General features: G+C 39.2%; 1 protein-coding gene across 5 annotated transcripts in view; it reads right to left on the bottom strand.

Moving 5' to 3' along the window:
- Positions 1–23,159: 23,159 nt before the first annotated feature.
- Positions 23,160–25,051, bottom strand: part of LOC148027251 (histone-lysine N-methyltransferase TRX1-like) — a 201,293-nt gene continuing 199,401 nt past the window's right edge. For 3 of the 5 annotated variants that reach the window (XM_087691831.1, XM_087691832.1, XM_087691828.1), the window contains one exon: positions 23,160–23,661. In XM_087691831.1, coding sequence (XP_087547957.1) covers positions 23,394–23,661 — 268 coding nt within the window. In that variant the 3' untranslated portion in view covers positions 23,160–23,393. The remainder of the gene's footprint in view (positions 23,662–25,051) is intronic. The other 2 variants (XR_015692965.1, XR_015692964.1) reach the window with 1 other exon arrangement.

The raw sequence follows: 25,051 nt of genomic DNA, 5'->3' as shown, positions 1-25,051 counted from the left end.
CGAGGAAGTTGGTTGTGACACCTCCTCCACAGGTAAACTTCTAAGGACATGTTCCACAAGGGGCATTGTCACGGCCAAGGGCTGTGACTGCTGTGATCCCTGATTGGAAGTAGTAGCAGGTAGTTTAGTGGGCTGGCTACCCTTGGTGGATTGCGGTGTCAAGTCCCTAGGGTGATCAGAAGTGGTTGTGTCTTTTGTTGGCCTTTGAGCACTCATCTGTGTAGATCGAGCATGAGTTGATTTAGTCACATTACGTTGCTCATGCATATCCTTGGGTCGAGAGCTACAGATGGCATCATGTCCCATCTCTTGGACGGTTGGAAGCTTAGATGGAGATAGAGATTGGAATTGAGCAGCCGCCCTTGACAACTGCTGTAGTGCTTCATGTGTCTGTTTGGGAGAAGAGGGCGTAGGAGATCTAGGACTCATAGGTGGACGTGGCACTAGCTGAATGATTTTCTCAAGGCTATTAGACGATCGTGCCATTTACTTTGTTGAGCAATTAGCCATCTCACAAGTAGCATGGTGCCTCTGGTGCCCCTTATCCTCTTGGGGAATCAAAGGCTCTTTGGGCACTAATGGCTTTTGTGCACGCTCAGTGGCTACATATGGCATCTGCTTATTAAGCATGCTAGGTTGAGGCTCTTTCTTTCGAACACTCATGTCTGTTTTCTTGCCTCGAGACCTAGAGTTTCTCTTAGATTTCCTCCTGTGCTTCGTTGCTTTTGATGCATTCTGTCCTTCAGATGATGGAGGTGGTTTAGCAAGGGATTTTGGTACCCAAATCCATCGGTTACCTGCGTAGTACCCTTGAGCACGTAGCAACGCTTTGGATATCCATCGCGGCGTTGTGCTGACCCTCCATCGATGCTTGCATCTATAAGGCTTGGGCTTCTTTTGGGGTCTTCTACGATATTTGTAAGTCCAAAGCCCATCCTTGGCATTGTCTCTTGACCTTCTTTTTTCAGGATTGGCCTCACTCTCACTAGTTCTCGTTGTTCGATATGTGCTTGTATTAGTTTTTTTAACAAGTCCTTGCTCTCGTTAGTAGGCTTGACTATTACGTCAGCACCTTCGTTGCCTTTCCCTTGAGGTTTGATGAGGTCACCCTTGCTAAAGGTTGTGACTATCCTCACACCCTGTAGTGTCAGATGTATCCTGTGTGCTACATAGTCGGCCTCACACTTGGTCGCCCTTTTGAAGAGTCTTCCTAGGAGGGTTTCTTTCCCGCAGCTAGCACTATTTGGAGGAACATGAAATAGGATAGGCAAGCTTTCTGTTTCAATTGTCGCAAGGATTTTGCACTTCCCTATGAGTGCTTGTGGGTGTCCCCCATAAGGGCTAAGAGTTGCACTAGTCGGTGTGAGCTCTGGTTGGCCTAGTAGGGTCCATGATTCATAGGTCAAGATGTTAAAATCTGCTCCTTCATCAATCAAAGCATCGATAGTATGCTCTCTTTTTGCGGTGAGTTTGACCCTAAGATAAGCAGGTGGTACTATGTCTTCATCTTCCGGGTCTTGGCTTGTAAATTTAAGACTTCTGACAAATGCCCTTGAGTCCCCAATTGTACGACCAGATGTGGATTCTCCACTGGTGCCTTGGATCGTCAGTGTAGTACTATTCAAGGAGCATCTATCGTCAAGACTGTCATATCTAGTCATTCTCGCTATTGTAGCTTGATGTTGTTGCTTTCCGCTTTGACTAGATGCAGTCCGAATGCAACACATATGTATTTTTGCAGTGTGGCCTTTTTGCTCTTGTTGGCTAGATGGGCCCGTTGAGGTTCTAGGGTCTCTGTTTGTCTCTATTCGGGTATGGGCTTTTGGCTACTCTTTTGCAAGTGAGAATCCATGCTCGTGTAGAGCCATTACTTCACTAGGGTCCAATTTGGAAGACCTATCACGGCGCGCATTTTCTCTCCAACCTACTCGGGGGAGGTGCGGAGGGGGCAGAGCCTCCTCTGGGGGGTGGTCCGAGTGTCCGAGTCGGACGGGTTGGTCCGAGCGTCCGATTCTCAAAATCGGACGGGTTGGTCCAAGTGGTCCGGGTCCGAGTGTCCGAGTCGGACGGGTTGGTCCGATTATGGACTGGTCCGATTTTGGACTAGTCCGATTCTGGGACTCGGACGGCCTGGTTTGACTATCGGCGCGGCCGACGGACTGCGAGTTGCACGCAATGCCTATAGACTGACGTCTACTACACCGAATCGGCCAGCGCCTTCCAGATAGGTACAAAACACTACCAGGAAGTGCCAGACATGCCTGGAATCACTATGGTGCTCGAATCAAATGGCACTCCAAGGATTTGTGCCTCCATTTCCCTATTTCAGCCTGTTATACAGCAATAGAAAACCCTACTGTTTGCTTTTTTTTTCTTTGTTTTTTCCTACCCTAAATGTATACAAATCACAAGCAGTCACCTACACTAATCCAACATGCTTTTCCAAATCCAAAAAACCAAAAACCTACTTGCTAAGGAGATCGAATACCTCTTCAAACTCCCTCTCTGTCTACCTATCTACCTCAAGCATCGGTTCGGGGAAAACCCTACTCCAATGCTCGATTTGAAGCGCGCAAGCGCTCAAGGCTTGAATCTGTTGGTCCCGGCAACGGAACCAAAATGTGGGAGCTTTTGCTCAACCGCCGAGACCCTCGGACCACTTATTGTTTCAAGCGTTCCAAGCCGAGCACTAATGGCTACCTCTCACATAGCCGACGCGCAATGTCTACCTTACGGGTGTAGTGAGCTTACCTTGATGCCGTTCGAGTTACCTCCTCTCCCGCGCACTCCGGTAGCTCCACGATCCAAGTGCAAGCTTCAAGCAAGCTCCATGCTCCAAGCTCCATTGCCGCGAGCAAGACAAGAGAAGAGAAGAGAAGAGAAGAAGAGAGGAGAAGATGGAGAGCTTCTCCTCCTCGGTCCCTCACCCTCACACACTCACTCCCTCACACTCTCACACTCCCGCTCTCAAGCACAAGCTCAAGCAAGCAAGAACAAGAAGAAGAAGAAGAAGAAGAGAGCTACTTTTGGCCACACACAAGAATGAGCTTCTCATTCACTTTTCAACTTTATATACAAAACCCTAAATCCCTTTTGGGAGGTCATTCCCTTTTTCCATTTTTTACATGGCCGGCCGTAGCCTAGGCCCTTTTTCCCATTGTCCTTCTATCTTCCTAGCTTCCTTTCCACCACCCGTCTACATTTACAAATTGCACGGGTGAGAGCCCGACACTCTTTTACAAGATTTTAGGGTGCACCTTTTTATTTTAAAATGCGTCTTTCCATGGGAGCATTTGCCTTGGACTTTTAAGGTTGCCCTTGCGCTTTTGGCCTTTTCTCTTATTCTTTCTTCAGTCGGGCTATCTTTTTTCCACCTTTGCCCTGCGTCTTTTCTATTTCCTTTTGCTTTCTTCGTATTGGGGTTAATAGTGATGTCATGGGAGCCACCAATATATCCAGGTCAACTTTGCTAGGCAGGTTCAACCTCATTGATGAGGAATTCAGAAAGAAAGAAACGTGTTGCCCTTTCCACAGGTACCAACACCAATGCCTTCTGATCCACAAGGACGTTGGATTTATTGTGTATCTTCAGTACATGGAAAATTCTTCTCCAGATATAGACCAACAGAGAAAGCTAGAGGATATTGCAAGTATGGATAAGGAGGTCAAAGAGAAGGAGGAGATGTTCCAAGAAGATGTTGAGAATCAACTTGTCCAAGGTTTTGATGTAGGTTTATTCAAGAGTGACAATATCACAATGGTGGAAGAAAAGGAGATCGAGCCAAGTGCACAGGTTGATGAAGAAGGTCCTCTTGCCTGTGTTCCAACATTTCCCACTTATCTTATCAACAAGAAGAGATATGTGTTGCTAAATGATATTCAACATCTTTTTGATCTTAGAGAAGATTATTGCTTAGCAATACTTGCAGGTTGGGGCAAACATGACATGAATTTTATAGGTTATGAACAAGAACCACTAGCAAGTCTTGATGTTGAGGGAGAGAATTTCCAAGATAGCTCTATAGCCTTACATATATGTATTAATCAGATCATAGAATACGAAAAGGGGGGGCTACCTACAGAAGAAGAGTTCTTGCAGGTCCAGAAGAAACTTCATATTGATGATGTAGGGTATGAAGAGAGATTGAAGTCTCCATCAGATGAGAAGCCCAAGAGTTCAATAAATCTTTATGATGATAGTCTTCTTGAAGAAGACGAACACCCTAAGGTATGAAATATAATTCGAAGTTACCCATTGAGTTTATGTTAGACTTTATTATGCATTATAGATAAATATCTTATATCTTGTACTGTTGTGGTTTGTTCTATAGATTGAGATTGAAGATCTGGACAAATTTCTTGGAAGGGCCAAGGGCTCTAGGCCAATGAAGCTTGGAAAAAATCAAAGCCTTGGCCATTATATTGGAAACTTAAACAATCAAACAATTGTAATATATCATAGTAGATTGTCAAGCTCTCCAAGTCTACCAATGATGGCTTTGAGAGCTATCTCAAAGGTAATTGGATCTCAAGTTTTTAGCAGAGATTTGGACAAGATCATTTTGGTGGAGAAGGAAGAAGCCATAAGAGTTTTTGGATTCATGCCTGGATACAGTGGATCTAGAGCTGGATATTTTGGAGTTCGTGGCTTCTATTTGCTCTCTTATGTAGGAGATAGTAAGAATTTGAAGCTTCTTCCAGGCTATTGAAAACAAAAGTTTTTGAAATACAGAGGTCTTATTGAGTGGGATGAAACAAAAGATTCCTCTAGAGGCCCTGTCGAGCTACCTGAAACCAAGGACTCCTCTGAAGGCCCTGTTGAGGTGCCTGAAACTAAGGACTCTTCTGCAACACAATCAGACTAGAAGATGCCAAAGATTAAGGGTTTCTTGAAACCCATCTTTTCCCAACTCCTTGTTTGGTTTGTAACCATTCTGTAAATCTTTGCTTTGCGCAAGAATTTAAATATCTATCTTTTCTTCTTTGGGTAACAATTTGTATAGTCCTTGCTAAAGATGATGTATTGCTTGATGTGGTTGTATCTTGAAGCTTGAATTTATGCCAAATTTGTCGATAGAACCATTGAAAGACCTCTAATAAACTGTTGGATTTGTGTCTTCCACCTCCATGTCTTGTGTGTCTGAAATATTTTGTTCTTGCTTGATAATGTGATTTTTCCATACCTTGGGTTGACTAGATAGATAGAGATCCATATTGTTTAATAAAGTATGGAGCATGGTTGTATAGAATATGCTGCATAGTCAACAAATAAAGAAAGTTATTAAAAAACATTACATGAGTTCGACAATGAAGAAACAAACATATACAAACTTCTTACCATATAGTGAGTAAAGTGTTGATCACCCCAAGTTTCTGTCATCGCCTTTTTGAAAAGGTTCAATTGGTTTTTAAAGTCTTTGAGATCATCATCATTCCATTCAGTCTTATCACAATAAAAAAACACTTTGTCTAGTGTTTCCCAAACTTTACCTTTTCTATTTCGAGCTTGTCCATTATCAGTGTGATCCTTAACTGCATTATGTAGGGATTTCCACTGATTAAATTTAATAGTTGAGCCACCATTTCTCAAGTTTATCTTGCCAAGTCTCCCATGAAAGCCTAGAAACCTTCTAGCCTTCACTCCACCAATAGATGGTTTTTTTGGGACACAATTACCATCCTTAGACTTTTGAAGATCTGGTTCAATAACAACATTGCCACCATGCAAACCAATTGCAGAGAGAACTTTTTCAACCTTTGTTATAGCATCTGTTCTAGTTGATAATGGCTTCAACTTCCATGCAAATCCTATATAGAGATGAACAAGCTTTTCAATTATCCTGCAAAGTGCATGAAGTGTACAAATATGAGCATTCGCTAAAGGAATGTCCAAGACTGGTTTAAACTGTGGATCCTTATTGTACCTAGAGGGAGCTCTATTCCAATTGCTTGAGTTTAACTCTACAGCAGCTGGTGACATGCAGTATAAGCAAGGAGATCTCGAGTTAGCTCCCTTTGATACATTATACATACATTTGAGTGTCTTTAGGTCACCAGCTATGTGCCACTCAATCCTGTAGTTCCCAAATCATTCAACAAATAGCTCTTCTCCTGCTTGTTGCCTTTGAATAACATTAGGTATTGATGTTTGATGAAAAATCCAATATAGTATATCAAAATTCTCAGTATCTACCTCAAATGCTCCTAGCCACCAGATGTTATATTCAGATTGAACACTAAATGATGTTGAGTGATTGTAATGACCTGACGAAAGTGCTCTATTCATCAAGGTGATAGAGATTCTCTCCAATTTTTTACATTTCAGAATCTCACTTTCATCAAGTTTAATCACAAATCTAGCCACTCCCTGTGCCTCTGCTACTGACAAGTCATAAAATTTGATCATTAAGCATTGTAGGGTGGGCAAGTCAAGGAAAATATTGTTAAATTCATTGAATGTAACCTCCTTTTTCTTGCCCTTGAAGCTAGCCTTGATATGAAAAGGCTCACCTAGAATCTCCATCACTTTGTTATTAACTCTCTGTCTGATAGTCCTAACCACAAATGGTTTCGGAAGTATGCAATTGTGTACCTGTCATTGCTTCATATTTGATTGTAAAAGCTGGAAAAGTTGCATATAAGCATCTCAACTGATACCAATACTATCCAGTGTCTTCTGTACTAACTCAAAATCTAAAGAATGATCCTTTACAAATGACTCCAAGCATTGTTTCTTTGCCTTTTTAAATTTCTTCTTCTCCAAAATATCCTTTGAAACTACTGAAGGAAGAAGATGATAATAAAACTGAGTTGCTTTTAAAGAATCTCTTTCACTTGCATTTGGTTGTAGAAGAGATCTAAGCAAAATTAACATCACAAATCAATGCAAGTAGTTTAAATAAAGCCTTATTTAAGATTTTTCAAGTGAAAAAAAATATACCTTGCTGCTTGGATTCTTTTACCACAGCCTCCTCCTCCTCGTTTGAGATTCTCAATATTTTTAAGAGCTCTTTGTTGATTTCGAAGGCCTAATAAAGTTTGCTTTTGTTGATAAGCTTTGATACGCTTTTCCAATGAATGAATTTTTTGTTGACAATCCTCTAGCTTCTGCAACAACTCTATATTGTGTTTCATCAAAAGATGATTCTCTAGTCCAAGGATATCCTTTTCTGCAACAAGATTAAGTGTATAACCTAAAAATCCATTGTAGCCATCACCAATAAACCTCATTAATGACAAGCTATTATAGAAAGGAGGAGTGCTATTTCTGCTAGGATCTTTGGGATATAGCTTTTCACCTAACCAAAGATCAATATTCTTCTTTCCTTCAAACCTCAGTATATGTTTCATAGACTCTGTAACCGTGATAGATTTTGTTCTATTTCTTATTGGTTCATACTCACTGTCCAACTCAATATGAAGATGATAGAGAGACCTTTTATGAGAGCTACAGAGATCATTAGATGATTGATCCATAGCTGAGTTACAGAGATCATTGGGTGATTGATCCATAGCTAAGGATATGATTAGAAACAAGAACGAAAACAAAGAAGAGACTAATAAGGAGGAGAAAAAAAGAAGAGAGAAACGATGGAGAAACGATGGAGGAAAGCAATCGAGTATCCACCAAAATTCAAATTGAATATTACTTTTCACTTTAATGAGGAGAGGTAAGATCTTCATTATGACAACCTTGCCAACTTTATGGCGACCTAGATTTCTAGGTTTGATGTGACCACGAGAATATCACGACAATGACTTATTAATGAATTTTGATATTTTAACTTACCAAAATATAAACCTTTTAAAAATTCTATAAAATGATTTTATTTCGTAAATTGTTTTCTCTCTCTAGGATCTCTTACAGGGCATTTTCGAGACCTCAAAACTCCCCTAATGACACACACACACACACACACACACACACACACACACACACACACGTATGTATATGTTTATATACATGTTTACATAAAATGATAACTCTTTTCATAGTATACACCATTGGGCACATCTCAATTGTATATCTCAAACTTTTATAGAGAAGAATTCTTAGATATTGAGAAAACTAACTAAAATCTTCTATAAACTAAAAGTATTGTTAACTTAGTTGGAAAACCTTCCATATTGTACCTATGCATGAAAGGAAAAGAATATCCTACCCTTGGAAGTAAGAAATGGTGTAAGTCTAGACTATAAGCATTACAATATCAAAATCTAACTTAAATAATCTTAAATATGTATCCAAACTCTTGTTGAGTCTATTTCAAATAGAATTTTGATATAACTCAAGCTACTAAAAATGCACTTATCCTACCTAAATGAATCCAAATATTATTGTTTGGCACAAATAAAAAAGCTTAAAGTATTTTGATATACGATCCTTCAAGTAAACACTTTGATTCTACATCGTCCATAATCTAGTCATTGCTTCTTACTTTAAATGTTCCTTTACTTGTTTATGTTTCTCCCATATAGTTGGCCTAGAAATATGCAATTGGATTAACAACTCAACTAAGCTAAGTAGGCCTATAAAGTGTTGATTTTGTGGCTTCATGCTATTTTCAAAGTGATTAAAAGTGTCTCTACTTTGTCCTTGAAGTCTAAAGATCATTCTTCTTGCATGAATGTACATACGATTATCATTGCTTCAAGGAGGTCATCTGTTAGAAATCTCACCGTGATTTGTGTATATAAGTTGATCAAATAAGCTTTCCTTTTACTACAATAATAAGAAAGCCAATTGTATTGTACATCATATAGCTTTTCTATGAGGTAACCTTTAGAATAGCCTTCCATTCGACAAATTGTTGTTGAAGCTTGAAATTTTCCATACAACATGTTTGGCTAAAGATGTGATGACTTTCTTGAAACTTTATACTCCATGATATATAGCATTATCTTCAATGAGAATTTTGATCAAGCAATTCATCTCTTGTAATTTTTGAAGCAACCCTTCCAAGAAGAAAATAATCTTGACATCATTTAAGGTATTTAGCAATTGTGAGATATTTTCTCTATGCTGACATTGTTTATGGAAAGGCCTTTCATCATGTCAATTACAATCTTATACTCTTCATTTAAATACTGAACAAGACCATTTAAGCAAGATCCACCTTTATGTGTTAACATTTTCCAACTTTTTTCCCCTAACTTATATAATTGAAAAATTGTTCAATGCGTTAAAACTTTTTTTTCCTAACTTGTGTCATCAAAACACATTTCAATGCTTTAAAGTGTTTTGGTCTTTTGACAAAACATGCTTATGCTTTATGTACTAGCTCTTCCATCTTTTGCAGACTATCAAAGATAGTAAGTATTTGTAAGTTAAGATTGTAAGAATGTATTCCCAAGGCATAAAGAATGTCTAAATTCTTTAATTTGAAACTCAATCCAACTTGTCTTTTATGTATGATGGGATAATAATTGACTCCAAACAAACCACCCTTTTAAGGTCTTTGAGTATCATTCCTATAATACCAATGACTAACTTCACCATTTCATATGATATTGCACTAATTTCTAGCTCGAACACCCTAATAATTTTCTTCCTTATATGGTTTTTCACAAAGTAAGAATGGATGAATGCCCAAGAACTAGAATCTTAAGTAGCTAGTTTAAGTGAAATTGCTATGAATTGGTTTTTTTATATGCTTTGTTACAAGATTCCTTTCATGCCCTCTATCATGACACTTGCAAATCGCCATACAAATGTTTACTTTTTTACTTTTCCATTGAAATTTGAAGTTTAATAAAGCGGAGAGGATTTTTCCATTTAGGATAGTGTGATGCTTCTTAATCAAGAGATCAATATATAACAATATAGAAAATTATATAAGAGTTTACTCAAAATCATTCATAATTTTCCTTTCATATAGGTGTTGAAAAGTTTTTTAATTTGTCTTCCAAGCTCCTCTAGCTTCAATTGGTGTGCTTTGTAGTATCTTACATTTATGTGCATCAACCATCATCTTTGGACTTCCATCTCACCACTGTTTCCATATTTTCATCAACTAGTTTCTCATACACTTTCTCGATGGGGTTTGATGGGTGTGATGAGCATAGATCATCCTTTTAGAAACAAGAAAAGCAAGCACAAAAGTATCTCTCAAGCATTCATACTTCTTCACAAAAAATTTATGTTGTAATTTATTTTGTGAGGGAGTCGGGTTTACTCCCCTGCACATTTAGTATGATTTGAGTGAAACATGAGTGTAAAAATTTGGCTCGACAAATCTTGGAAAAGATTTGAAAAATAGAAGTATGTATACAAAATCAGAGAATACCAGTTCATACCAAAATGATGGGAGGGTACCCAAAAAATCAAGGTCATGTATAAAACTAAGAAATGAAAGAATAAGCTCATTCTTATTGTGTGTAATCTTGTGGAGACCTCTTCTTACTTATTGCTTTCATTTTGAGAGAGAGAGAGAGAGAGAGAGAGAGAGAGAGAGAGAGAGAGAGAGAGAGAGAGAGAGAGAGAGAGAGAGAGAGAGAGAGAGAGAGAGAGAGAGAGAGAGAGAGAGAGAGAGAGAGAGAGAGAGAGAGGAATTCATGTGGATGAAGCTCTTACTTCTTCTTCTTCTTCTCGGAGCATGTGCAGTGATTAAGGCTATGGAGTCATAGCTTACTTGAGATGCTTGTCATTTGTGAGAGCATGCAATGGTTTTGTGGGAGGTAGCCATAGTCATGTTGCTTAAAATGCTTGAATCAATAAGCGTATCATCAAGTTTAACATTCACAGCTTGGAAGAGCAATAGCAAAGTAGCATCTCCTCTGTTCGACACTGGTTCACAACTATGAGTAATGTCTCACCTAATTCCTCCCAAATGTGCTTGACTATTTCTATTGGCATGCCATAAAAACTTGGGGATCTCTTGGATCCTAACGAGGGTTGAAGTGAATTCCTTAAATGTGAGGATCTTTGCCAGTGCTACATTCTCTCCTCAAACATGACCTTCTACACAAACTCAAAGCTTATTCAAGGGTTGGTGATGAATTGACTCTCTTTTGGTCATATATTCATTGGTAGAAGTCCAATGGCACTCTAGTCTTTTTATCGTCCTATTCCAAGGCCACCATGCTTTCTTTCATCTTTCTATGGTATAAGGCACCCATAGCATTGGTGAGGTATGATGAATGTCAATGGTCATTCTTTTATTGAAGATTAAATTGAATTTTTTCATTGCTTTGACTAGTTTTGTTTTACTTATAGTGTGCACCTAACATAAGAACTTCAATTCTCAACTGTTCAACCTCATGGCTTTGGCAACTTCTACTAGGTTCTTCAATACTCTCATCTCATGTCAACTCCTTTCTTTTGTTCTACAAAACTCATGGATCCCTTCTGTGAGAGTCTAGTTGGCACTCCTTTTATTATAGAAGAAAATGAAAATAACTCAATTGATTTTAGGCTTAGGATTATTAGGGTGTGGTTTGTAAGAAGGCACAACATTGGGTTTTACTCATAGACACAAGACTATTTGTGCACACTAGAGTTCACTTCCACACTTGCACACTTGCACTTCCATAGTAGCACTTTGACACCATTTTCCCTCCACATGTCCCTCGCCTACATCCCGTTAATCCTACACACACCCGCCCAATTCCATCCATACACTTGTCTACCCTTCCACAACATTAATTGCATTTAGTTGAATCTATAAGGCTAGTCCTTGCATTGTATATAGCTTGTCTCAACACATTGCCATCTTGGTGATTATGATACGTATGGAAAGAAAGAAAGTCTGATTTTGCACATCTCATGACTATTATCATGCTAACTATGGAGCTAGCTCCTTTGTTGGTGCACACTATGTGTCTAACCTTGCCCATTGGCCTAGATGTTTGAGAGAATTAAAGGTGAGAGGAGATCCATGTCTTGTGTTATTCCTTAATATTTACCAAGCCTAGGTGCTATTCAACTAGATGCCATGCTATGAATTCTTCACCCTACATAAAGAGGATGAAGTGGAGGCATTTGATTGATCAAGTATAATGATATAATCCCCCTATAGGAGATCAACATGAATACTTCCTAGATTAGTCATATCCTCTTACAAAGAGGGCATTCATTATATCATAAACATTTGTTAGATCTAGAAATTTGGGACTCCCTTTCATAATCATAATCAATAGCCTACAATCTTTAGAGTTAAGCTTGAGATGAGGGTCTCTAGTTGATTTAACTAAGGTCAAGTAGGTTGGATTATGGCCTAATTCCCCACCCACAAAAGATGTGATTTCTTTATGGCTTGTTATGTAGGGTTGCTTATATTTCTAACATGGGTGTGTCAATGTCTTAGGGGTTGTATTTTAGGGTGGGCTTAAACTAAAGCAAAAAATCCCCAAAAACATTAGTAAGACCATAGAATTTTGATGTGTCAAAAGATACTTGAAAATTGATGTTTGACAATCAAGATTGACCTAATGAGGTTGTAGACTCACAACTAGTTAAAGTATGAGGAAAGATTTGAAATGCCACTCTAATCACACGAGCCACTTCTCACCTCACACAACCTTGTGTGGAAAGGCGCCATGGAACTACTTACACACAACTAGCTTTTGTGTAGCACAAAGATGAGGTGTCATGCCAGTTACACATTGTCCAACACTGATAGGACAATGTGCAAAATGAAAGCTCAGTTGCACCATTGTGTCCGTCCTTGATCGGGCTCACATTTTGCTTGACAAACACATTGGATAGGGAAGATGCACAATGATGAACATATAAAGCATGAGGAAAGGTTTGGGATTCCACTTTATTTGACCACATGAACCACTCCTCCCCTCACATGACCTTGTGTGGAAAGCCCAATGGAACTATTTACCCACGACCATGGCTTTGTGTGGCACATAGATGAGGACTTGGGCCAATTACGGTGCACGAAATGAAAGCGGTGTTGCATTGCCATATCAATCCTTGATTGGACCCACATTTTTTGCAAGGACATGTTTAGGCAGGGAATCTCCATCACTCAAGGGCTCACATCCATACCCAAGTGAAAAAGTGACAAACACACTCATCTTAAAAAGTAATGTGCAATTGACAAGGTTTGAATATCTACCAATCCCCTTATACCTCGCCCACATGATAGTCGATGCAAGTGTCTTAACCCTGCTTTCACCAAACCTATGTTTTGTACACATGACCAACAATAGTTAGGGTAGTTTTTGGTAAGTGTAACAACAAAAGGTCAACATAACAGTTAGTTTGGAGAGGGGAATGAACATCCAATTGACGTGTGGCCATCTTACCACTGTAGAGTGGTGTGATACACACACACACAAACACACTCTCTCCTTGTAGTAATTGGGGAGAGTATGGTTTATCATTGGACAATAGAAAGTGACCTAGCCACTCATAAAGTATTCACCATGGTTCATGTGTCCATGATCATGGTTGGTCATGTGCATGACATATCATAATCTCATGGCTTAACTAGTGGGCAAACCATATTTTCTTGTGGTTTTGGCCGTGGCCTATGTGAAGGTTATGCTAGAATCTTTATTTCTTCGTTGGTATTGGATCTGACCCTTTGATGGGAATCACAATAGTGGTTAGTCTACGGTGAGCGTGATGTGTCCAAAGGTTAATGACCGCCTTTACTTCTTCTCCTTGGGTGGGAATGCGACATTAGAAAGGAGCGTCCTAGGGGCATCGCAAGGCTGGTGGTGGTGTCCCGTTAGACCACACGAACTGAGGCATATATGGATATCAAGAACTGCAATGGCAGTTCACTTACGTTAGGGTTAATGCCTGCGCGTTTTGCCTCTCTCCTCGTCAAGAATACACGACAAGCGCTGCAGTTATAGTACGATGGCAAGCTCTCGTTCGTTTTCTGCTTGACATGTGCCATCTGATAGTAATGATGATGATACAGCTGCTGGTACAGTTCAGTTGGCCTTTCTTTCTTTTTTCCTATTCTTTCCTGTAAGGACACTGTAATTCAATTCCCTATATAAAGCAATCTTCATGAACGGTCTAACGTTAGTCCAAGCTTCATCAGCAGACTTAATGTCCTGCTGTGCGAGCGTCTTGACAGTATCGGAGAGCTTGATATTTTTGGGTAAGACATTTGATGCCTTCAACTCACTTTTCCGTGATCGTCATTGACTTGGGAGGTGGCCTGAGCTGGATGGGTGGTCTCCTTGCTGGGTCTTCCGTCTGCAAAAAAGTAATTGCTGAGATAGACTAGCCTCTTTGTTAGCGGTGCTCGTCAGGGCATAAGCCATTACAATGATATACGGTGGCATGGTGGATCTTCGAATGAAAAATCCATCCCCTCTACTTCATTTATCAGGCATGAGTCAAGAGCTGGTGAGATCAAAATTTACCCTAGTATTTAACTTGAGTCAAAGAGGCTGGAGTTCAGAGATAGAGAGGTCAAGCTTTCCGTCAATCTTGATTAATTTCAGGAGCGTTCATACAATGAGATCTATCATAACATTAATGGTAACCTTTAATCAACTGGGCATTTCGTTACTTTATCGTTAGGGGCGGGAAGCTTTAAGAATTGAGACGAGACCCTTTTTCTCTCTCCATGTCAGCCTCCTGAGCAACCTAGGAAACAAAGACAGCATTTGGTCCCCCCAACCAAATACCAAGGGGCGTCAATGGAGCCTCTCGCTTCCCTACAATGCTTTTGTTTGTTTGCTTTCCTAGTGTGACATATAGAGACTCAAATGATGAGAGCAATCAATGCGTCATCTATAGTCATCTATAGTATGTAAGTTAGTGGGTGATCCTCCACCACCGAGGCTTTTTTTAAATTTTTTATAATGCGGTGTTATATTGAATTAATAAAAAACAAGTTTACATCTTCCAAAAAGGGGGAGACAGATCTAATTGAGAAGTCTCAGTTACAACACTAAAGAGCTTTGAAACATGCTCTATAAATACAGTCCTTTCCTAGACCTTTCAATGCAGTCAATACATCACACTTACATTGTTGCAGACTAAGAGGGACAAAGGATAGCCCTGATGACATTGTAGAGAGGTGCCTTGGCTTCTTGAAGAGACCCGAAATCATTGAAAAGGGCTCCCCTTGCATCAATTTTAGCCTCCAATCCTGCCTTCTCCACCCATCTACTTAAAGCCTTCCATAGCCACCTGACATCGATAAACCCCAAAATAGATGTTGAGCAGATTTCTCCTTTTTGCATAACATGCACAGGTGAAACCTTGGCAAACTTAGTTCTCCTACTCCGAGTAGGAAACTTATTCATTAGGACCTTCCAAAGCACTTCCAGACGGGGTATTGGTCCACACGGCCCTTGCCCTTCTTTTCCATGTCTTTAGTTTTGTTCTAGGGTAATACTTCCAGTATTCTTGCACCTTTAACACATGTCTCACATTCTAATGGTTGAAGTCATCTCTTTTGACCGCCTCACAAAGCAACTTCCCCTTCTCAGTTTGATAGCACTTCATCAGGGCCATCAGTTTGGTTTTGAAGGATGTCGCCCACTCTTCTCTCCTGTTCATTAGAACCATCCCCAGCTAGTTCTTTTCATTCTCATTCAACTGAAATTTGTAGCCTAGCTCGATAGTTTACATTTAGCCTCTCGTCGTTTGTAGCCTAGCTCGGTAGTTGGCTTTAGAGAAAGGTTATTCTTCCATTTCCCTAGACTAGATGACCAGTCCTCCATTGTCTTCTAAAGATAGGGAGTCTTTCTTGTCATATTAGGATTTGAATTATTTACTAGAGTATTGAAGCATTCCAAGGTAGTGCTTTTGTTTTATAACATTGGGCCACTTGGTTACAACTTGTCCCAAGGTTGTTAGACAAGAAGCATGAGGTGATGTAGGGTAAGCCCATAAGCAGCAAAGGATGTAAGAAGGATGAAGAGAATAAATTAGAAAGGAGGAAGTGAAAAGTAACTACAAATCTTTGGCTCTATGTTTGGGCCGAGTTAATATTATTTGATTTGGAGGTGGTAGCATCAATCCAAATACCAATTATAGAAGTTAGAAACACTTGGATCTATAGTTGGAACACAACTTCTTGTGCCTTTACAAGATTGTGTATTGATCAAATGAAGGGAGCCCTTAAGATTTTTGTTTGGTTGACATTTCCTTGCTATGGCCTTCCTAAGGTATTGCCAATAAAGTGATAGGGCTCATGGGATCCTATTAATCTCGCCCTTTGAAAGATAGGTTAGGCCTACAAAGAGGCTTGTGTGTATCCTCTTGATACTAAGAGGCTCTTGGAAGCTACCGAGAGGGGTGCATTGATTTCCTCTTAGAAGGTGAGAAAGAAGACTCTCAAAAGCTCTTCCTCATAGGACAGTCTCAAAAAAGATGAGTAGAAGAAGAGAGTGGCATATCTCCCCTATTGCACTTGGAAATCTTCTTTTTGCATTGTTGGACTCTAGTTAGATTTGCTCTTGTTGGAATAGGCTTTAATAGAAGTTTGTAGCAAAACATGTCACCTCCACAAGTAGGTCCACACTATCCCATATCGATCCATGAGATGGTAAATTTTTTATTCCTCAAGGCATGGAATCGATGGACGTGGAAAAATTCTTTGCATATTGTCTCCTTTTAGATTCTAAAAAGTTATTGAGCTATGAAGTAGAACTTCATTCTCCTATCCTCAAGGTTAGTGAACATTAATTTGGATGAAACTCTTGTTGTGGTCATAAGAGGTCACTATTAGCGATGAAGGTTAGATCCTTACAAAGTACTCTCTTCTTTTTGCAAACCATTGGATGCTGCCAAGCTTGCATCTTAATGCAGTTCGACTCTTCAATGTCTTGTTGTGCCACCTTTGCTATTCCTATAACCTAGTCCATATTCTTGCTCCACAATGCATGTTTATGCTTGTAGATTGTGCTAATTGGGGATCCAATCGATGGTTGATATAGAAGGTTAGGGATAGAGTATCTAGGTGAGAAGACCAAGGGTATGATCAGAGAAAGTCATGCATGCCAGTTGTTCCACATTCTCATAATGTGAACACCTTAGTCTCCCACATCACCATAAAAGGTAGTTACCAAGATGCTCGTAGCCCTAAGAGAACTTTAAGTATCCTTCCTTTTCAGATTTGCCATCGTGCAAGAAGTCTCCTAATCTTATCTCCCCTCTATGGTGACCTAAAACTTTGCACTTTGCCCTTGCTTGTTCTCAAAGGACTCTAGCTAGTGTAACTATTAAGAGATCCAATAATCCACCTTTGATAACCCTACAAATGTTGATAATGAAGAAGTAATCTTTGTATGATTTTGCTGTGAACTATAGATGTTAAGAAACTCTATACAATCTTACTCTTCCTTGCTATGACCATAAATATTGATAGGCTTTTAAGTTTTAGGTACTAGGGTTTAGAAATTAGCCTTCTTTTTCTTAGTCTCTTATTGTTTTCTTATTTCTAGCCTTCGAATTCCTTCTCTTTTTTGCTTTTATCTTCTAGCAAAAACTATCCTTTGTTCCTCTTCTTCCTTCATGCCTCACCTCCACACAATGACTTGTTGGCTACATGTGGAGGATTCCTTGCCGAAGGTGCTAACACCTTCCCAACTCATCTTTTTAGAGTTTATTTCTTCATTTACTTCATCATCTTCATTTAAGGCATCCCATGCACCAAAGGAGAGCATTGTCAAGGTGTTACCATGAATTTCCTTGGATAAAGGTGTTCCTTTCCGATTGTATAAAACATCTTCTCTCTTTTTTCCATCTTCACTTCTTCCAAACAGGTTCTTCTTCAAGTTGGGTTGCAAGTTGTGGTTTGAGGTCTCATCATTGTCCCATGCCCATTCATCTCCATTCTTCATATTGTAGCCTAAGTTCTTTGTGATGTCTTCAAGCCTTTGCTTTACATCTCGTCATCCATCCTTTCTCCTTTCTAGTAGCAATAGATCTCTTCTTCATGGTTGAACTCTTCTTGGGGTGGGCAATTGATGGCATAGTCTCCTCATGGATAGAAGGCTTTAGGGTAGTTTTTGGTGTTGAAGTCTTCTCCTTCTTGGTGGTAGTCAACATGTAATCTTTGGGGTACTAGTCATCACTTCTTAGTGGTAGTCGATGGGGTAGTGTTTTGGGTATCCTTCTAATGGCTATTCAGCTACTTGGTAGTCATTTTTTAGGTAGTAAGTTGTTGGTTACAAGTACTTTTCTTCTTCTATCGGCTTGTAGTCTACTTCAAAAGTCAGTTTCTTCTTTATCTTGTCCTTGTGCTTTGCATAAATAGCTATCGTGGTAGGCCCCTTAAGGACTCTCCTTTGGTTGACCTGGTGCCATTCTTCAATTGTTGGACTTGACTATGTTCATTGGCTTTAGGTATGGTTCAATCCACACTTATGCTTCTTTCAATGGCAATCTCCTAGTTTCACATGAGGGTGATTTCTCCTTGTACACCCACTTTTAAGACTCAGCCTTCATTTTCCAAAGCTTGGCTCTCTCTTGCATCGAGATTCATTAATTGATCATGTCCAAAGTTTCTTCTAAATATTCAATTTTTAACTTTAGACTATTCACAAGCTCGATTCTTTTGTGTGCATCCCCCATCTCACTGACAATATTATTTGCTTGATTGTGGATGTGTTTGAGTAGTAGCTTCTTCTAGTTGATTTTTATATTGAATGGTACAATAGTACTCCCCTATTGAGCTTTGGATATTTCACTAGGTTGGTCCATCAAGGTCAACTTCATGTTTGGGCAGGATCATCTTTTCAACCATGTATGCTCTTCCCAATTAAGATGGATAGCTCAACGATTAATTTGCCCTCATACCAAGTGTTATGATTCTAGATAGAAGCTTTGATACCAGGGTATATTAGAAAGGGACATGGAATGTACCAATAAGGAATCCTTGTATTATTCATAAGAAAAGGTACAACACATACAACATGTCTTCAGATTGCACACTCATGACATTGCACATGTGAGGGTTCATGGTGGAATATGGAGATCACTTGTAGGATGTCTCGCTTGAACACAACTACCTCCATCTAGGTGCATTGGACTCCAATACCAAAGAATATCTATAAAGCCCCAAATGTGGAGAGAGGAGTATCCTTAACATAAAGTTTGAAGCTCAATGTATAAATGACATGTTGTAGTTTGTAGACATGTCTCTATATATTTGACGACTTCAAGAACCACTTAGGTTAGGTCATGCATTTAGGTTCTATATGTTGTGCATTCTCTTCCCTTGGATGAGTTGAATCATGCCTTATGGACAAGTGATATGGATCTCGGTAGAATATTGGATTTAATCGAAGCATAATAAATCGTAAATATAGATTGTGATTGTGACTCTTTCTTCATTAATGAAGTATATGGGACGCTTATCTTTGTTATTCATCTCAAGATGATGGTTGTAACATCTCTTTGGATCGATGATAGTTCTAATGATTTTGTGAGATCAAGACATTGAGACTTTGATTACAATTCCTTCAACAAATCACAAGCAAGGGCTCATCAATCTTCTTGCCTTGTTATAGAATGAGTAATATGTCAATATGGTGACCCACCATATGGGATGCTTCATTATGTGTTGGTACTTTTCCTTGGCATTATGAATTTAGCATGATTGTTAGTTGATACCATGATTGCCACATGTTCCAAAATACTTGTTGCACATCCTCTAGATTGATGGATGGTTGTGCACAATGTTTCTTGGATAGAGACCGCAGTGAGGATCGGCCCATGCCGTCATACTGAGGCTACAAGGGGGTTTACGAAGTAAAACATAATGTAGATGGAAGTGTGAGATTGGTTGTTAAAAGTTATGCACAAACTTATGGTAAGACATGACTTAGAGAAAGAGAGGAACATGAAAGTACAAAAGCAAAACATGACAATTATTGAGTGTCTTGAAAGTAAGGAGAACAATATTCAAAAGCAAATTATGAGTGGGTTTTTATGATAAAGGATATTAGAAAGATGATTTCATTTACAACAAAAACAATAGAGGACATTGGTATTGTGGAAATGAGGGAATATTTCAAGGGATTGCTACAAAAAAGTAGAACACGGTTATAACATTTGTTTAATATGCAACATATACTAAACATTGCCATTAGCATTGTATTCTTGAACAATGCAACCACATTACCAACATACAAATGAATTTAGTCATATGCAAAGGCTAGAGATCTTTGGTTATATAGGGTTGATATTGATCATTAGTCTTGCATGTGTCGTGAATGTTCTTTTCACATGTACTTAATTTCCCAAAGCAATTTAAAGAACCTAGCTTTGATTGAGAAATGATTTGATTAAAGATTGGGCCAATGATCTATTTCTACAAGATGAAAACTTACACGTGAAATTGCAGTGTTAGTGGTGGTCAATTTGATGTAGAGCCTAGTGTCATTTCGTCCATTGACTTCTTCCCAAGTATAAGGCATGAATCTAATAGCTCTTTTGTGGTGATAGCCAAGGTAAATAAGATGAGCACTTCGAATAGGTTTGCCATGATTGTGTTCATCATACACTTTGCCTTCATTCGGGAGTTCACTTTTGACCTCCCAACATTTAGACAAAGTTGTCACACAAGCAATCACACCAATGTAAGCTTTTGTACAAAGTGGAAGGAAATATCATAATCCCCTCTTTGGTTCTATAACACATTCTCTGACTCACCCTCTAGATATAGGAGAGATCTCCAATCACATTGTTCCCTTTTGCTAATATGTTGATAACATTACTATTAATCCCACAACTTTGGTGTCACTATATTCATAAGTGGGCATCTTTGCTTACCATTGCCTATATATATTGTACCACCCTGGCATCTGCTGATGTTTTTGTTGCTACCACCACTTATAAGGCTTATGATAGTTGCAAAATTGCTTAGAGCTTACTCCACACATCTAGAAATAGCCTTATCTACCATTTCTCTAGCAATGCATACCTTGTTTATAACTACACCCTAATTGCCTTGTTAAACAAAAGATATTATTGCTTCACACTTTGAACAATTAATGTTCGATTTTGCACTTCCACCTTCAAAAGCCATGATTTGAAGAAACAACTAAGATGAAGGGCTTCGGAAGTCGCAAGCCTTGAAGCAAACAAGATTGGAACACTTAGAAATCACCAAAAAGTGATGTCTTTTACTACGATTTTCTAAGCTAATACCAAGATTGGGACTTCAAGAAGCTAATGTTGGACAAAGGTCTCACATCTTTCCTTGTCCTCACAAGGCATTGGTGGAAAGGGGTTATTTGAGCACGTGGCACTCAACAAAGGTAAGTGAGGAGTGAACCACAATTGGCTCCAAAGTTTTTGTAGCAAAATTTGTCACATCTACCATGGACTATGGCATTGCCACCATGGACCATAGCTTTGTGTCACCTTAAATGACATTATGTCATAAGTTTGCCATGCCCTTGTCACCATGGACCATAGCTTTGTGTCACCTTGAATGATGTTATGAGCATTGGAGAATCACGAGATATTTGCCACAACACACGATGCCAAACAATAGGAGAGATTGCTTTCATTCATTGCTTTGGAAGTTAACGATCCTCATCCAATTGCTTTGATATCAATAGATGCTTATCCCATGTTGAGCCCCCACACAAACACTCCAACCTCGTTTGCTAAATATCAACCTCTTTAATGGATACATCATGACCATCCCCCTCTTCATTCAAAACTGTCTTAACAATCCTGCACCTTTTGGGAGGAGAAGAACATTCATGCCATCATCAGCCTTAAGGAAGACTCGGAAGGCATGATGTTTAATCAGAATTTATGACAAATGGCAAATATATCCAGGCTGTTGTACCTGCACGTATTTGTGCTATAGATAAAAGAGTTAGGTTTGAGTGGTCTACGATTTCTTTGATGTGCAAAACTTCCAAAAAGCTTGTAAGGGCACATGGAAAGCTTTTTTGAAGCTTGTGTTTGGATCACCTTAAACAGCTTTGTAAAGGTTCACAAAACCTTACAAGAGCGCATTTTTCTCATCCATGAATTTTTGAGAGTTTTGGTTATCTCGTGGACTTGTGACATGTGGCCTTATCAGTTGGCATGCTATCAAAAAATTAGCTATCTAAGCACAAGATTGTAAAAAGTCAGCAGTTTGCAACCACAAGAGGCTCTCTAAGCATGGAATGATGCTGCACCAGCAAACACAATTAGCTATCAACCCTCTGATAGTGGTGTCTAGACATCCATCTTCTCAATTTGCAATGGTGGTGTTTAGAGATCCCACCGCTGCATGGTATATAACAAGGTCGCAACCAAGCATATGGATTTGGGTTGGTGGGATCATTGAATGTTTCTTCAAACAACCCTTGCAAAATAGGTCAAATGTCTATGGAAACACACAGTTAAGAAATGATCTGAACTAACTGAATAGTGTCCTGGTGTTAGTTAACAATTCAGTTATTTTACTTTGATGCAGTGTAATCAAAATATCATGGAGTAGTACCTCGTGATTAAAGACCTGCTACTGCTCTGTGGCACTGCAGAAGTTGGGTAGACAAAAAGCCATGTTCCATATATTGTTGTGTAGGATAAACATTGGGGCAGCTAGATAAAATTAAACAAGCATTAAATGCAATTAGGCTGACTCACCAAGAAAGCTTTCTGATGTTGCCAAATCGTCATGAGTTTTCTGGTGGATTCAATACATTACCTAGCAATTAAGATCATAAAAGGCTACTATGTACCTGGTCAGCACAAAACACTTCCCCAGTTTAGCCAGATGTTTGTGAAATTAAAACTACTTTTCTTTGCATAGTTTAGGCCATTCTTTAATAAGTTAGGCGTTTGAATCTTCAACAGAGATGCTTGCATGGACATTCACATTAGGCTTGATTCTTACCTGTTCCCAAGTATAGTTTGCCACAAAAATTTCAGCCTTGTCGAATTCATAAATGTTCCCCTTGCATTGAAAACGATGGGTACATACTCCATGAGGCTGAAAAGCACTTCACCTTTTATCAGTGCGCATATTGCTGGTAGCTGATCAGAGAGTTGATCATGGGCTACAATGCAGAGCCAGTGGTTTTACCAGAAAGTCACGATACTAATCCAGATGAACCTTGATCACGATAAGAACCACATACCGGATTCTGTGATATACTAATATCATGAACACCTCAATAGCCATAATGTTGAATAACACACATCTTCCAAGAAACATTGCCAAAAAACAGTTGTTATAGCTTTCCCCAATCGAGACAAAATCTGATACTAGATAGCTTGCAAAAATAAGTTTATATATAGTTGTTATAGCTTTCCCCAATTGAGACAAAATCTGATACTAGATAGCTTGCAAAAATAAGTTTATATATATATATATATATATATATATATCTATATATATATATAGATAGATAGATAGATAGATAGATATATGTATGCATCAAAGGTCAATTGCCCTCCATTTGAGATCTGTACATACAACGGGGTGCTGAATTGCAATCCCTCAAATTCAATGATAGAGATGATAGAAGATTCGTCCATGCTTGAAGCTCATGGCAGCACACAATCTGCTTGCATTATCATATTTGTACAGTTTGATGACTCCAGCTCGTGACAAAAGATGGCAGGAAAGCTTGTAACCTTTGGGCAAGCACCATATCAGCAGTAAACAGATCGAATGTGGGCTGCTGTTGCAGCCACAGGCACATTGTCTAAAAGCAGGCACAACTATCATTTTTTTAATGATACAGAACCCTGCATGAAAGCGAAGGTAAAGCCTGAAAGGAAAAAAACAAGAATTCAGGGTAGAAAAAACAGGATTTACATTCATGGCAATTTACAACAAATGCACGGCTGAAAACCAGTTGATTTTGTCTGATCATCTCGAACCCACAAACAGTAACATGACATCTGCTGTTCAATAGCTTCAGAAGAAGTTGAAATAATTTGATGCGATAAAAGACATTGTCTCTCCGTAATCTCTCAAAACATGAGGTCAAGAGATACAGCTCTGCTGGCAAGGGGTAGCTACAATTGAGGAGAATGATCTTGTATATGCATGGATTAAAAATATCCTTATACAGATATTTAACCAATGAACCTTGAAAATGACGCATTTGATTCATATGGAGCATTTCATGTCCTACAAAGTTGATGCCTTTGTGGCCACTTATCCTGCGGTCTTGTCCCAGGCTCCTCACACTGCCTGGAGGTCCCTACCTTCCCCCTCTCACACATTCCTACCTCTCTGCATTCCCTTTCCTCCTGACACCAACTTATCAACTCCACCCCACACTCAGCTGATTTTTAAGTTTGATCAACCATACCTTTAAAAAATCATAGTAGTTCTGCTGAACGTTCCTAAAAGAGTGTTTGCCAAGTCTATTTGTAAGCTAAACAACACAGTTCCATCTGCTAAGTAGGGTACAATTTGCACCAGAGGAGAGCTATGAAACCATAACATATGTGCTCACAGTATAGAAAATTCCGAAGTCTGTGGTGGCACATCTCCAGTTGCTCCAAGGGTCCAAATAAATGACGTTTTGGAAAAATGTATTTTCTGGCCAGTCAGCCACCAACACCGAAGCTATGATTGCAACAAGCCAGAAACAAGAACAAAGCTTTCAGGGTCTAAAACTGGTTGTGGGTTTTTATCTGCAAAAGTATACTCTCACAAAGGGTCAAAGAATTATATGTTAATAATATTGACCTTCTCAGGGCTTTGCAACAGCAAAAAGACACTTCTCTTCAGGAGTAAGAAGAGGATGCTTTCTGACTTTAGTGAGCATTTACTCTTGGAGCTTACCAGCCATCAAAGGATCTAGGAGATTGGCTGCAGCATCACAGTTTACCAGGTGTGCAATCAGCAAATGTGCCAGGGTTTCACATCAATGGCTAACATCTTGGCAGAATATGACGTGACATTACCCATGTAATCAATGGTGAGTCAAATCATAAGAGCAGGAAAAATCCCCATCCCTGTGACTTTTCTCACTCTGCAAATCTGGTAATCTGAAATGGGCCTACATGCATATATAGCTGGCCTATATGGCATATATAGATGGTGAACTGTCAGGCAGACAGCAGATTCCCTATTCAGAACCCCACTAATACCCTCAAATTGCTTTCTTATGCTTGTCATTCTAATTATAACATATGTTTCTTGTC

This window comes from Lygodium microphyllum, chromosome 13 (genome assembly GCF_053477565.2).
Source record: "Lygodium microphyllum isolate KBCC chromosome 13, Lygodium_microphyllum_v1.1.10, whole genome shotgun sequence".
Taxonomy (NCBI): domain Eukaryota; kingdom Viridiplantae; phylum Streptophyta; class Polypodiopsida; order Schizaeales; family Lygodiaceae; genus Lygodium; species Lygodium microphyllum.
Note: the sequence above shows the minus strand (reverse complement) of the source record. Positions and strands in the feature narration are given on the sequence as shown.